The sequence below is a fragment of the Aphelocoma coerulescens genome, assembly GCF_041296385.1.
Source record: "Aphelocoma coerulescens isolate FSJ_1873_10779 chromosome Z unlocalized genomic scaffold, UR_Acoe_1.0 ChrZ, whole genome shotgun sequence".
NCBI classification, from domain to species: domain Eukaryota; kingdom Metazoa; phylum Chordata; class Aves; order Passeriformes; family Corvidae; genus Aphelocoma; species Aphelocoma coerulescens.
In genome coordinates this window covers 37,569,215-37,585,149 of record NW_027184085.1, presented here as the reverse complement: position 1 = coordinate 37,585,149, position 15,935 = coordinate 37,569,215, and the positions used below count along the sequence as shown (strand labels likewise).

At 37.3% G+C, this 15,935-nt stretch overlaps 1 protein-coding gene and 1 long non-coding RNA gene across 3 annotated transcripts in view; one reads left to right on the top strand and one right to left on the bottom strand.

Annotated features, from left to right (window-relative positions):
• Positions 1-214: 214 nt before the first annotated feature.
• Positions 215-8,958, bottom strand: LOC138103397 (uncharacterized). Of its 2 annotated transcripts, XR_011147717.1 has the most exons (4): positions 8,805-8,958; positions 6,296-6,390; positions 4,532-4,616; positions 215-2,213 (listed from the first exon to the last, which is right to left on the bottom strand). It is a non-coding gene; the product is annotated as an uncharacterized lncRNA (long non-coding RNA). The 2 variants fall into 2 exon arrangements; XR_011147716.1 differs by lacking the exon at positions 4,532-4,616.
• A 143-nt stretch (positions 8,959-9,101) lies between these two features.
• The window catches only part of SLC28A3 (solute carrier family 28 member 3), a 39,980-nt gene continuing 33,146 nt past the window's right edge, over positions 9,102-15,935 (top strand). Inside the window, exon 1 of the mRNA XM_069002124.1 lies at positions 9,102-9,258. Coding sequence (XP_068858225.1) covers positions 9,202-9,258 — 57 coding nt within the window. The 5' untranslated portion in view covers positions 9,102-9,201. The remainder of the gene's footprint in view (positions 9,259-15,935) is intronic.

The window sequence follows — 15,935 nt, the reverse complement described above, 5'->3', positions numbered from 1 at the left end:
CTGAAGAATCAGCTTTTCTGATGGAGAGTGGACAGCCTGTTTAATGAGAAAGAAGTCCACAAAGGAAGACAAGAATAAAAAAGAAGTGGATTTCAGTGGATAAAACAAGATGTGACAAGCTATTTGCCTTTTTTCCCCATGTGGCATTCACTATTCAACTGGCAATTGCTAGTTTTCTGGCACACAATATCTTTTCTCTCATTATGTTCCGAACTCAGTTCCATAATTAACTAGAACATCTTGCCCTCAGGTTGCAATTCCTTCCTGCTACTAAACTAATTATGTACTTTTTAGTCCATTGATAAACAATTTGTTTTACCCTTCACTACTTTTAAGCTAGGTGTTACTCCTCATACATACTGAGCATGACTCACTCTACTGTGTTGTGTTTGGTTACACAACTAAGGTTTGGAAATGGATCCTGGAAGGATTAGAGTTTGACTTTCTTTATGGTACACTCTCACCTACTTCTTAAAAAGATCTCATTTATTCACCAGTAAAATTCAAGACCCCATAGACCTATACAGGATGAAACATGTGAAATTTAAAGACATGCAGAGAAATTGGAACCTGCATGAGATCTGCCAAAATTAAAAGGAACTATATGGGGAATCAGAAGACTGAAGTGAACAGGATTCTCTGTGTAGAAGTTTTGTGTGCATCTATCACCAAATTTCAGAAGTGTTTTTAGTACAAGCTAGATAAACAAATAGTAGCCAATTCTTCTGCAACAACATTGTTGTGTGTCATCAATCTTTGGATCTAGGCCACATAAATCTGCTAGAGAGCACTCTGCTGTTGAAAAAGCTGAAAGAAAAATTACACTAGTGATAAGGTGAAGTGAGATAGATTACGGTTTTTTTCTGTCAGCAAGGAATAAATGTCTTTAAGTTATGTTGTGTCAGTTTTATGAACAGGTTACTCTACCAAGCAGTATATTTTTAGAAATTCAAAAAGTTATTAGGTCAGGAAATATTTAGCTGAAAGTGAACCTAATGAACCATCAGTACGTACAGCCTGTGGTACAGAAACATTATAATAGGCCTTGGATTTTTTTTTATGCAAAGTCAAACGAGAGCTGCAAAAATGAGACTTGCAAATATAAATAATATAATAGATTAGTTGCTCAAACACAGGATCCAGTGGCAAAAGGAGGAATATTTTATGGTACTGGTTGTCCAAATCCACTTATGCCCTGTTAAGCCCTTTGCCTTGACAGACAAGATGTAGTTTTGTGTCTCTGGACCTTAAATGAATATCCCAAATTTCTTAGTGAGGAGTGGGAGATTGTGCTTAGAACACGTAATTTTTTATTCTTAGGCATAATTCCAGGCTGGCTGTCTTGCAAGATGAGTTTGACTGTTTCCCAGACAAAGCAAACAGTGCAGAGGATGGGTGAAATGGTCCTGCTGGGATGACACAGGGTACAAACATCTCCAGGCTCCAACACTGAGTTGATTTCAGCTGGAAGAACTGGTCTGGGCAACACTGCTGTGATGCTGGAGCAACCTAGAAGTCCCCCTATTGTTATCTAAGCTGGGTACTCCCTGAAAGCTATCAGGATGATAACAGCTTTGGCTGTGTTAACAGTGGTATGTTAAGAGTGCTATTTAGCCACTGTTGACCTCTTCCCTTAACTCTCCTCAGCTGCTGCAAAGGCTTGAACTTCTAAATATCCATTAAAAATTCAAAAGATCATCTTAGATCGTGCTTCTCCCTCCCCTGGAGGCAGCAATTTTAAAAAATGCCCTGGAGTTCAAACCGAGTGCACATGCTGTCCTTGGTTGGTGTAGTATTTCAGAATCCAGGAATCTATTTTCTATTCTGAAGCATATTTTACTTCAACTTCTGCATCTGGTCAATAAATGCAAAATACACAGATACAAAAAATATAAAAGGGTGCTTAATCATATTTAAGTATTCCAATGAACCATCTTCCTGATATTCAAAGGGTAGGATTCTTTCTTGTAAAAGGTTTTCATGCTTCTGTTTCTTTCAAATTGCATTCAGCACTCGAGAAATGACCTTTAATAGAATCATGCTGGGTGTTCCCATTGCATCAAGCAGAGAGATGCTGTACCATCTCTAGTGCACCTAGGGAATCACCATGAGGGAGAGATTTAGCACAGTAACTTAGAATTCAACCTCATTTGTCTTCAAGATTTTATCCTCCATACTGGTCTCATTTCTGAAGATTTGTTCTTGCTGTAGGCCTGTGGAATATTAATTCAAAACATCAGCATGTGCTTGCCTTGCTTCCAAGTCATCCATTCCACCAAAATTTATGTATATAATTAAGGTAGCACTGTTTAGTGGAAGTGTATGAGTAGTGTATTTGCCATCCTCTCAGAGGAAGTAGCAGCATCACACAAGCAAAAAACGAAAACAAAACTCAATCAAAACAAACAGACACACAAACGAAAAGTAAAAGTTAATGGGTAGAAATTTGCCCAAAAAGAGCTTGGAGCTTGTGTTAGTATAGTACTTCATGTCCTTGAATAGGCCTTGTTATCTGTCCTAGGTGAAAAGTAATTCTAGTACTAGTACACTAAATTAAAGGTACTCAGAGTAGCATGCACCCCAATCCTCTACCTCCTACGACTTTTGTGTTCTTAAGGAGCCTCTGACGCTGGAGGTGCCGTAAATTAGGGCACAATCCTTAGCTCTGTTATTTCGAAAATAGAAGCTTGCTGAACTGCCAGTGTGACCAGGTGATGGTTTCAAAAAAAAGGAAAGATAGGACCACTTGCTGGCAGTTAAGACAGTCTTACAGAGACTTCAATGTTAAATCTCTGCTGCTTTTCAGATCTAAGTAACTTGGACTGCAGGTTACAGTTTGTGTAAAAATGTTCAACCTCACTGCAATGGTTCCAGCTCTATAAACTGCTGGTTGCCATCATTACAGCAGTGAATGTTTGTTGTCTGTGTAATGAGTGTCTCCACAGGGAACCACACTGAACACTGTATATTCACAGTTTCTAAATTACCTTGGATCTCAGTAACAATAAGTGATTTATCATTAAATGTAAAGAATATAAGTACAGAATTTCTCGGGACTTTCTCTTCATTACCCAGACAGTGAGGATTCCTACTGACTAGTTTACGCTCCTGCTTATCAACATCCTCTTGCAGTTACAAGCTCCAGAAACCCTATTAAGTTTTAGAACTTATTTAGAACATTTTAAAGAAAGCAATAATCACAGAGAAGAATAAGTTTTGTGTTACAAGTATAGTTTTTCCTTGTAGACAGACAGACTTTCAGAACTTTTGCTCAGGTTTCTTAGATTTCTGATCTATGGATGTCCTCTTTTTTAGTTATTTTGAAATTCTTTATTATAAGGAAAATGTTAATTTGTGCTTCTAGAGCTTAAAAATCGGTACTATACTCGAGCTTATACTGCACTGGCAGGAGATCTGCATTTACTTACGTAAAATACAGCTCCAGAAGTAGCTAAGTATCATTGTTTGGATGGTAACAACAACAAACAAATATACAACAAGCACTAAAGAAAAAAACAAACCACCAACTCAATAGATTCTCACCTCACTTTTAAACAAGTAGTAAAAATTTATGTTGGTTTTTACCAGAATTTTTGGTTTTGGAACAATACTCTGACCTGTACAAACATTCACCCACAGAGTGCTAGCTACAAAAATAATTTCCTGTGATCTTTTGCACTGATAAAGTAATGCTTTCGTGGAGAACCAAATCTCTCAGACATGGCTGTCAGCCACTATGCAGATGATTCAGGACTCCCCACTGCAAGCGTTGCAATGGCATTTTCACTGGATCATGTCAGACTCCTGAACTGTAATTGAAATAAATTTTTACAACCCTAGTGATCCTGCTAGATTCTAGTCCTATAAGCAGGATAACTACCCTAATAAGAGCATGATAAACTGCTATGGGCTAATTTTAAGGACCTACAAAACATATTCTAATTATCTTGGCAGTGGACAAAAGACTATTCTACCTTGCTATTCCTACATATGCAGGATCAGTTTCTAGTCGTTATTCAAATTTTCTTATCTATGCACCTTTTGGTCAACTTTTTTCACTGGGTAGGAGCTGCCTTGCCCGGAGGAGCTCCCAGGATTATTCAGTTTCTCCACCCAGGATATCCATTGACACATCTCAATGTGCAAGTAACACCAATCAACTTGTCTCAGCCTCGTATGGGGGCTGCCGGCAAAACTCCTTGGCACCTCTGTGAATCCAGCACTAGCGGAGGTCCAGTGTCAACTAGGCAGTTGCTTTGAGACAAAGCAAACTAGGAATTCAGTGAAGTGATTTGTCACAAATAAGTCCACTCTCTCAACTGTACAGAAACAAGCTGGGAAGTTCCAGTGAAGCACTACAGGTACGCCCAGAGGCACACTTCTGTATACACGGTCCTTGCGCGTGGCAGCTACACTACAACCAGAATTACAGAAAGAATTACAATTTCTTCATTATATCACAATTAAAAATGAATTTCCCAGCGGGGTTGGTCACACCTGCCTTTGCAGGAAGTGCAACAAGTAATGATACCTGTAATTCACTTTCCAGCTCAGAGGTCTGGTTTTCACAACAGGAGGGATTGGCTGTCTTGTAAACTCTGTAGCATTTCATCCCACTGAACAGAAATTTTGCAGAAAGGCAAAATTATTACAAAGTAAAAATGAATACGTGCCCAGGACTCCTTTTTTTTTTTTTTTAACTTTACACAGGTTTTTGCCACTAAGTAAAACACAATAGCCCTCAAAGCCCTTGACCTTCCTCTGAGAAGTCTTTCCTCCCTAATTCATTGTTTTTGTTATCATGCACTTCTTTTACAGTGTTTCCCTTCCATGAAGGAGCAATTTTAGTTCAACGAGGAAGTATGACAATGTTTCATTTATACTGTCACAGAAAAACGAGAAAGTGAACAAGACAAGAGAAACAAGGAAGAGAATAAGTCTGCTCAAATTCATACTGATTTCGAAAGATCTCAGAGGGAGAGGCGCAAGTTACAGTAGGAGCTGGAGACTTAACTGGGCAAGAGTCTGCGACCAGCAAGAACCAAAGCTGAACTCAGAGCAGAACCAGGGAGAAACGGAGACAGCACCTGGCCACTCGGCCACCTCATTTACAGTCACTTTGTACAGACATAAACGATTTTTAAAGTGGAGATCCAGGGATTTGTGTCCAAATCTCATCAAACTTGACACCGTTATGCATTTTTAAAAACTGTTTTTATCTTTCTAAGAGCTTTTCACAGTCTGCTTTTCCTTTAAAAATGTGAAAGCAGTACCTGAGAATTTGGAGGGGAAATTCTCCTTTGATAAAAACGAGTCCCAAAGCCACACTTTCCAAGAAAAGTGTGTGTTGAGGGACAATTTTACACACATAAAATTTTGGGGTTTTTTCCCCCCAAGACAGTACTTTCTTCCCTTCACCCTTTATTCTCATGATGATGTGGAGGGTTATAGTTTATCTTTGACACTGGTATGAAAATGTTTCTAAAAACTGAATAGGCCATACTGTGAACACCTGAAGCTTGGAGGTTATAGATCTCGACAAAATTATCTTTTGGGCCCATGTCTTTTCAAATATGGAAGGCACCTTTTTCACTCAGAGAAGTCAGAAGACATATAAGCAGGACTGGCTACATAAATGTGAGGACATATAGCAAAATGTAAAGCAACTAATCTTCTACTTGCCAACCATTTGTCAATGGTAACCATGGTTTCTTTCATTCACCTTTCCTCTGAGGTGCAGTTTACTCAGGACATGTATAAAAAATTGAGATTTGTTTATCTCTATGCTTTTGAAAATTTTAACTGAAATGTTCTTGGCATCACAGCTGAGTAATGTTAACAAAATTATACATAATGAATAGGATCATTTTAGAATGTAAAAGTTTTGAATTTTTGAAATTTAGAACTTTACAGTTTCTAACTATGAAGTTGCTTCTCACAGTTCAACAATGAAAAAAAAACGCAGAATGACCGTACTCTTTTTTAAATACTTTGTTTCTTCAGACTCCTGCTCATCTTCTCTATGCACCCAATAAATTATTAGGAATCACGCTGCTATGTATTTGCCTGCTGTATGTACAGTTAAGCAGTGCTGTTGATTAATATTTTTGTACTACCCAAAAAAACCTTTCTGGCCTAGCCAATCTATGTGACAATTTCAGAGCAAATGGAGCATTGCTGTGCTGTTACTTGAAGCACAAAGATGTTCTGAATGCTTTACCTTGTGATTAGAAGTTCATGGCAGGGTTATTTAGCAGTGGGAAGGTTTCATTTGCTTACAAAATATTTTACTTACTTGCCATAGCATTCAGTTTCCTTGCCACTCAGACCTCTAAGCAAAAAGCTCAGCTGAAAGCCTCTCCTACTAACAAGACTTCTTGTTTCCTTCATCTGCATTAGAATACAAGGAAAAACACTCTGAGGGTGTGATAACATTCAGCTTCCTTAAAAATTTCTGGGGAATGACTGAAACCACTTTTCACATGTTTTGAGGAAAGGATTCAAGAAAATAGCTATTACATTCAAAACTTTTTAAAAAATTTAATTAAGAAATTTTATTAATTTTCTGCCTTTTGGTCATATGTATGATAAATAACATTAGTTCACTGTACCAGCTATACATAATATTGTAAAAATACTCAATACGTTAACATTAAATTTTCCTTAGTCTCTCTATGAAAGATAGTTTCTGCTTTTCCAGATTGCTGGTTTAATACACTAAAATGCTTTACTTCCCTAGTTTCTCAGGCCTGCTAACTAAAAAAGCAGCATTCTTTCAATAAATTCATAAACTTCTACCATTAAAAATGGAATTGAGGACCACCCAGGAAAATTATTCCTTCAAATGAAAATAAACTTCCTCCATGTATTATTCACACTAGGAAAAATATAAATCTCATTTATATATGAAATTCACTAAGAGAATTAGGCCTTTTGATTGGTCTTCCTCTAAATAAGATAAAGAGATTCCAGAGTTTATGCAGAAATAGTGGGATGGAACATAAAGTTTCTTAACACTATTCTTTGGAAACAATTCTAAGATTATTGTAATTTTTTTCTCTGCTATTAGTCAGTAGAATTTTGGCAACACATTTGTTTCAGCCTAGCAATTAATCTATTGTTGTAAAAACATCCTCAAATTTAAGAATGTGAGTCTTTAATGCTTTCTTGTGGCCAAAGGAATCACATAAGTGACAGACATTCAGGCTCGTTATCAGTTGAAATGGTGGGATGCAATATCCCTCATACACATAACATGTCTTCAAGTAAGTATTTAAACTAACCAGAAACAGGAATGGGTTTGCTGTAAATCAAACATTACATATAATTCTGACTGATCATGTCAAAAAATATCAGAGAGTTACCTAATTTTCTTTAAATGTATGGTCCTCTGTCCACAGAGAAATGGCATATTTCATGGTTTTCATAGTGAGTTCAGATTTTTCTTGGATGTGTGGATATTTTTGTTTTAATTAGCCTGTGAGTTTTCTAACATAAAATATAATTCAAATGAGGAAACCACACTGAAATTATTGAGTTAGTGTATTATTCTGAGATTTTTAATGAGAAAGAGAGCTTTAAAAATTATCTGAGTTGCCAGAAGACGAAAAACAATAGCAGAATATACTTTGTCTCATAATTGTTAGGAGGGTAGAACTTTCTTCCAACCATGCAAATGCAGATTACAGATTATAAGATTGCAAGGACTGGATTTGAAAATTATTCACTGCCTTGTTTCCTCTGCCTTCTTGTAGTAAAACCATGTTTAGAATTGGAAGGAGGAGAGAAGGAAGAAAGGAAGGGAAAGCAGCTGAGGTATGCAGAAATCAGCAGGCAATTGTATAAAAACTTGTTAAAGATACTTGCAGTTATTTCTTGCTGAAAAGTGTTGTGTAGAGAGAAGTAATTAGTCAGAAAATTTTATCTATTCACACAGCAAATACAACTAACAATAAACACGTTGATTTCAAAACCTGGGTCACCAAAAATATTCTGAACACTGCAAACCTAAAAATCATTAAAAACCCTACACTCCTTGCAAAAACAAAAACCCAGCTAGTCCTCCTTTTTGAGCAATAGTTAAAATATTCAGAAAGCACATACTGCAACAGTATGATTTATAATATTAGTAAAACAGTTGGAAGATTACTCAGAAAGATGCATCATCTTATTTTTCATGTAATTGTTCATTATTTCAAATAATAAATTCAGTCATGCCAATCCATTCTGGTTTTATACGTAAAACGAGGCATAGTTTTTTGCTTTTCACAGGGTGAGGCATAACTCATGACATTTTCCATCTGCATGTAAAAAGTTATGAATGTAGGCAGCTAATGAATTAATAAATATACTTGGTTGCATTTCCAAGAAACAGAACATTGTCCTTTTTGCTGTTCTTAATGGCAAAATTTATATTCACACAAATCCCATCTGACATTGGCATCTGTAATAGTGCTAGTATTTTCAGGACTTATACAGAACAAGCTGCATACATAAAGTCCATAGCCAACAAAAGACACGGGTAAGAGACTAAATTGATAATTTTAAGAACATCTACTTGCAATACCGCAAATAGCAAGCCTGAAAAGTATTAGAAAAACTCTTCAGGTAAAGGCGAGTAATCTGTGGACAGATAACCAAAAGACTTGGTGCCATAAAGTACAGGATGCCAACGGAAAGTGGTTTAACCAGTCAGAGTTTTGAGTGTTGATCGCATTTTCGTTTTTTCTCCTGCTAGGTGAAGTCCCCAACTGCTATGCAAATAAAGCTACAACAACATCACAAAAATAATGACTTGAGAATACCTGTAAAAAAGGACAAAAAACATGTTGGCCTCTCAAAATCTGGGTGTGGACAGTTTTCTCCCATGCAAGTGAGGAAGGACAGAAGTCATATAAGTATACACATTTGCCTTTAGGATGACCCAGAGATATACTGGGTGAAATATGTTTCTTAGGCCTGCAGGCATCCTCTAATCTTGTCCCTGAAGGCCGTTTTTCATGCTGGCCAAAAGGGGCTGTGCCAGTGGAGCGAGAAGGTGGAGCTAAGTGGGAGTAAGAGTAACCTGAGAAGGCCTCCAGCTAAATTGACTTCAAGTGATACCGGTCCCGTGGATGGATTAATCAGGTGCTGGCAGATTCTGCCCTGTGCTGCAGGTAGCTTCCAGCGTCCACCCAGAACTCTCCTGTCCACACCAAGCACATGGAGTTGACGGAGACTAACCATGATCACTCAGGAGTGCACAATTTGGCCTTCCAGGTAAGCGTGGTTTCCTTTGCTTTATGGGGAAGAGAAAGGACTTAAAAACATTGAACAACGTTTAATTCAGGCCCAGAACAAAGAAAAATCTTTTTTTTTTTTTTTTTGCGCTGTGCCTGCAGGTATTTTACAACACTTTACATGCTGATACCCTGCCAAAGTACACGGCTCTTGTGAAAAGCAGTCTGAGCACAACTGCCGTATTCAGGAGTATGCTCTTCTCAGTGGTATACAGCTATCTTCGAAATGTGTCCTGACTCGGTAATATTTCATAGGCTGATGGATCTCACAACTGGCTCCCATCTGCTCTATCAGCTGCTGGTTTTTCTTGAGGATTGGTAATTTACAGTTCTGTTGAAGAGAAGGTCATCATCATGCAGCGGACATATAACTTATCAAAGCAATGTATATCAATAATATGAGAAAAATAGTAATGTAATCATAGTGGGGCAAATCATTTTTGCATACATAAAGTAACTGCAATTGTCTTGTTATGCTCTCGAGAAGAACAAAGAGAGAAGGTAAGGAGCCAGACCAGTAGGTGTTGCGTTTTCCGGGTATAAAGTAACATTAACAGCTGCTTAAAAAACGCAGATTTCAAAAGCAGAATTACAAGCCCCCCCAAACAAACAAACACCACAAAAAAAACCAAACAAACAAACAAAAAAAAACCCAAAAACAAACAAACAAACAAAAAACACAAAAAACCAACAAAAAAAAAAAAAAAAAAAAAAAAAAAAAAAAGCAAAACCCCCAAACTAGTTAGTTACTGTTTTTCAGTGTCCAGCGTCCCTGTGCTTTCACTGGAATTAGATCAAGGACAAACAGAAACTTGTGAACCCGCAGCCGGGCTGGCTCACTGTAATTTTCGCTGAAAGTAGAATAGGCTGGGGAGAGACAGTGGCTCTGAAGTACTCTGAAGCTATGTTAGTAAAGCAGCCTCTTGCTCTCCTTTGCAGTCTCCGATCCATACGCTGCCCCTGAGCTCAGCTATCAGGAAGTGGGTAGCGGATGTGGGTATCAGCCGACACTATTCAAATAATACAGAAGGATCTTTGTAGATGCTAAGCATGTGGACTATTACCTAACATCAGCGACATTCAACCACTGTATATTTATTCATTGCGCTATAGGGACAGACAGGGACATCAGGGAATATTTACGGAATGTTGGCAAGAGAGATAACTCTTAAAACATGATAGCCCAGTGGTTAGGGCATTCTCCTGGGTAATCAGAGAGCCCTCAACGCATCTGTGCTTCGGAGCAGACAGACAAGCAATTTGAACTTGAGTCTCCCTCAGTTCAAGGGAGCGAGATAAGAGAAGGTTTCATCCTGTCTGTGTTTTCACACAAAATGTGTGCCTAAGCTAGTTTAATCAGCTCCCAAAGTGTGCTTACAAACTCAAAAAGGAGAGGAGTCCTAGCTGCAGAAGCTCGGTGTTGAGCTCTCTTGAACGGCCTAAGCTGAAAATCACGTTTTTCCTCAGAGGTCCGTGGAGCACAGTACAGTGACCTGGGTTAATCTCCTGCCTTACTCAGCTAGCTCACCCGGGCCATTTTTATTTACTTTTACACTGTCTCTCTCTGTTTCAACACGTAAGTCACTCCCTGGAGAAAAGAAGACGCAGCAGGAAATAGGTAAACTTCTGTATATAAGCAAATAAATCACTTCACAGTAAAAGCCACTGAAAAGTAAACAATCTCATAATTGCCCACTCTTTCTTGTATTTAAGCTTTTCTTGCACAAAGAGTGAACACTTAAATTCCTTCAAAATAACAATGTCTTACAGTATTAAGCAATAAGTATCTTACTTAAATCACAAAAGTGTTCTGGAAAAGGTTTAATTTAAACCATTTTATGTATCTGTGTACATACCATTTTAAGTATCCATAGGTACCTTCAGATGCAGCTGAACCATTTAATGAGTAATGCACAAGGGGATAAGGTAAGAGAGAGACAAAGTGAATCCGAGTTAGGTAATTTTTGTAAAGCACCTAAGTTAGCAAAACAGCTCTCAATGTAATACGAAGCAGCTCAAGGCTAGCAAGTGATGGATGAAGGAGCATATCAGATCTTTATTAAGTCAGGAATGAGAAGCATTGTATTTTCTGTTGCAAAGGGACTCCAACAGGATTAATAAATTGTAATATAGAGTAGTCCGCTTTTTGACTTGTCATACTAATGGTCAAAGGGAGGTAACTATGAGCTCTTCTCAATTTCTCATTTGCTATCAATGTATAAACACACATCCATCTGTGCTGTGAAAAGATTTTCACTGCATCACAGAAGCATTTCACTGCATCACCATTTTCAATGGTACTGTAGTACACCCTCTGTTAACCAGTGTTAACTTTCAGATAGGACATGCATCAATCTAGCAGGAAATTATATTAATACCATTAATTGCATTTTTAAAAATGCATGGTTCTGCAAAATATCAGCTGTTTGTTTAGTACACAATGCAGTTTCCACTGGAATATAGCACTGAACTTGCAGGTCCTGCATTATTGCCTTGTGATAATGCCAGTACCTGGGAGACCCAACAGCAAATTTCCCCCTCATTAACAGCTCAAAATGGTCTCAAAAGAAAACAGACTATAAACCCCAAATGTACACCTCTGCTGTATCTCTCTTTGTCTCTCTCTCTTTTTGATATTAGGAGCATCTCAATTACCAACAGCCATTTGAGTGTACTACAATTGAGCTTTTTCTATTGGTTTTAAGAAGACACATAGCTTTATCCATATTGCCAGTCTTCCCTATCATGCCCCTACACTTCAGTAATAAAGTATTTACCTTAATAAAACCCAATGCAGTAGTTAAGACTTGCATGCTAAAGTTACCTGCTTTGGATGCTGCCTCATAACCAGAATCAACAGATTGCTGCACTGTTTATAATGAGACACTCAGGTTGTTAATTTTTTTTCTATCTTAAAAATGTCACGTAATTTAAGGAACTTAAATCATTATGCTCAATTCAGAAAATTGTTCCTGATAAGTGTCTATGTACCAGAGTAATAGATTGTGTATCTATAGCTACAATAATGTCATACATAATGCATGGGAACGCAACTGTGTCTCTTGTCTACAAGGTGGTTCAGTTAACTTCTCATTGATGGCACTGCTGGCTAGAGGACCACTGCACTTGCCAACAGATTTTCCTGCTCATAAACCCTCTATCACTAACAATAACCCTAAAACTGAGGTTGGATTTACCTCACTTGTATTTAGCCTTCATTTAAGACGCAAAATTTTTATCTAATCAGTTCTGATGATTCAAATCTCTGATAACATCAAGTCACACTCCATAAGGAATGATAAAAGCTGCATCATAAAAAGGAATGGTAGGTGGGACAAATAAGCTCCCCTACATTTAAAAGCAACACAGAAGCAAACATAAAATAAATACAATGCAAAGGGAAGTAACAGCTAATAAGTAATTATTTTTTACTGGCCTCCTATTGTTAGTGTTATGATGCATTAAACAGCCTGTACCTGTTTCTGTAGCAGAGCATACCATGCTCTTAAGAAATTGACTTGAGGAAGGATCCCCTTTCAAATTCAGCCAAAGGGCAGGACATTGGTATTGCCATAATGCATGCAGTATTTGTACTCTATTTCATTTGAAAAAACTTAAAACATGTCCTAAAAATGCCATTTCTGTTTATTGCCATTCTTCACAGCTTCCTAGATACTCTTGTCTGGTTGGTTAATTAAGGCTGTAGATACTATTAAAAATTTATATTTCGTGAGCATCACTGTTATGTTTACCCTTGGAAATGAAGGTGGTCTTGCACTGCATTGCTTAACCAAATACAGTCAGGAAATTATGCAGTCCTTTTCCACATTTTCAAAACTTGTTTTCCAAAGCCATACTTGGGGTTTTTTTTATAAAAACACCCTACATTTCAGGATACTATTGAACTATCTTACCCTGACAACCTAAATTTTTAAAGAAAACAACAATGTACTCAGTGGTGGGGAGTCTTATTTGCAGTCCTTTTCAAACAGCCCATGAAGACTTAGTCTGCTAAATTTAAATCTGGCAGTACCTGTTTCTTATCTGTTGTTTCTACAGCTCATTTACTGTAGTTTACTACATGGATAATGAACATTCATCCTTCCTGTCTTGTACACTGAGTTTTATAATTTGGCAGGTATTTATGAGTGCAGTGGTTATTAATTTAAAAAGATTCTTCCTCAATATTTAAAATGCATTTAAACTCCTTCAGAATCATAGCACTGGCTAGAAAAAAATAATACATGAAGGAAAATTTAGATGAATGGTGTTCAGTTGCACTGAATATTTAAAGAAAGGCAATTTTGATCTGTAAACTAGATGGCTTCACAGTTGCTGGGCGAATACAATTAAAAATCTAATAAGATGCAACAAAATCCGATATTATAACTTAAACTATTTGCTTTTGAAGCATCCGTTTTCCACTGAGTTCTTCGAGTATCCTGATTCTAATCTCCAGTATAATGTAAGGACCCACCCTTAAACCATAAAGAGTTTAAGCAGCAGTCTGGATGCACTGATGGCCAGCCTGTTTTCATCCCTAACTAGCATGAGTGTAACACCATCTACTCCAGTGTCTGCTATTCTTAAAAGCACAATAGAAGTTACTAGCTCTTTGCAAAATCCATCCTCCTTCAAAAGCAAGGAGGAAATGGCAGGGAAGGGCCATGAATGTAGTGCAACAATACTTGATGAATGAACAACTCATGTAGGGGAACTAAACAAACATTGTAAGAACATTTCACTTACACAGCTGAGACAGCTCTATGCCCTTGTTATTTAGTCAAATACTTTGCAAGAGTGGAATTCCAGCCAGTCAAAGCAAAGCAGCTTGTGAAAGCAGAAGCACAATTTCAAAACACTTTTCGTATTGCGAACATTCAAAATAGATTAATCCATTCTGTAATCCTTTAACTATGAACTAAAGCAAAGAGAATTTTCCCATCCAGGCTTCTCTGTGAACTTCCTGCTCTCTCACGTCACCTGGAGATTGAAGGTTCAGGAGTGACTTTACATATTGCTGGACTGGTCTGTGCTCATAAAAGGACTGTGCTAACTGTAGTTCCTAGGGCTTGAACTCCCATTTGCTCTTACAGTGTTTTGTTCTCCAGACATTTACAGGTAGCTGGAAAAGGATACTTCTTAAATGGGATACACATTTTCTGCCTGTGCTGGGTGCTTAGATAGCAATCACCAACAGCAGGTGATAAGCACAGACTGAAGTTTTGTTGAGAAGCTCCTTCAGCAGCTCATACACTAAGTAAGCAAGGAAAGGGAATAGGCAGTTTTATTTATCACTTGAATATTTCTGTTCTTATTAGAAATTAAAAATAGCCTTTTGTCTTCAAGCAGTAGGATTAAATAATATGTTTTCACCAAACAAAACAAACAAAAAAATTCTATAAAGGGGAGGGTGAAGAGACAGTACTTTAAAAATCAGCTGTGAAATAAGAAAATTACTCAGCTTTATGGCATTCATTCAAAGACTGTTCTAGTCAACAGTCTTTGAATGAGTGCCATAAAGTAAACTTGTTATCAATAGTAATTAAGCAGTTTCTACTGAATCAGTAATATTCCAGAAATGTGATATGATCAGTTGAAATAGGGACTTTTTATGTTCACAGAGAAGGACAAAAATCTACCATTCTGCACCATGGGCTACTGAATTCCAGCGATCGTGTGATGCTCTTACTGGTTTTGTTACATTGCTCATACATTCATATATTCAATTACTCTATAAGTGAAACTCTTATGTAATTATTACACTTGAGTGGTGGATTCGACAAAGTGATTTCTAGAGATTTCTTCCAACACAGATTGTTCTTTACTTGTGTATTTCATAGACAGCAGCTTGCATGCTTATTGCTTTTCACACATTAACTGACAAAAGTCCTAGGAAACCTACCTTTTCTTCCTCAGCCCCAAGTATAGAAATCTTCAAAGATACCATCTCAGGGGGGTGTGTGTGTGTGTATGTGAATTACAGAACTATACAGCTTTGCCTTCACTATGCTGTCCTGTGTAGTATTTTTAATATATCTCAGTGCTACAGTTATTCACTGCTTCCTGTGATTTTTTTTTTTTTTTAATTATATGGAGTATTCAGTAGTTGCATTTGTTGCAGCTACAGCAAACTCTTACGATGGCATAGTTAGAAGGCAAACAAGTGACAAATGCTTTTGAAAAAGAAATATCTCTGTCTTACGGGAAGGAAAAGAAACTCTTCACATAGAAGCATGGGAACTGATATATCAAGGCCACAGCGCTTGAATAAACACCTTGTTGTGACTCTTCTCTCTTCTCCAAGACACACAAAGTTACAGAAACACTTTTACTGAAACTGATTTTTCGTTAAGTTTAGAGGCAAAGTATCTTTAAGGAAAATGTTACTGAGCATTGTTCTAGTTGCTTCTAAGGTCATGTTTCTTCTAAAAGGCAAAATTCAGTTTTTATCTAGTAGTACTGCTTATTCCTGTGTTTATCATAATTTACTATGATTCAGCTTATTTTGTATTGTTCATGTGGAAGTGATTGTTTTCATTGTAAATATTAACTTACTGGGTTTATTACCATGTAAATAATGAGATACTTCGTGCAATAAAACCCAATTAATTGACCATACTGTAACTGCTGCCATAAGAAACTACTGAAATACAA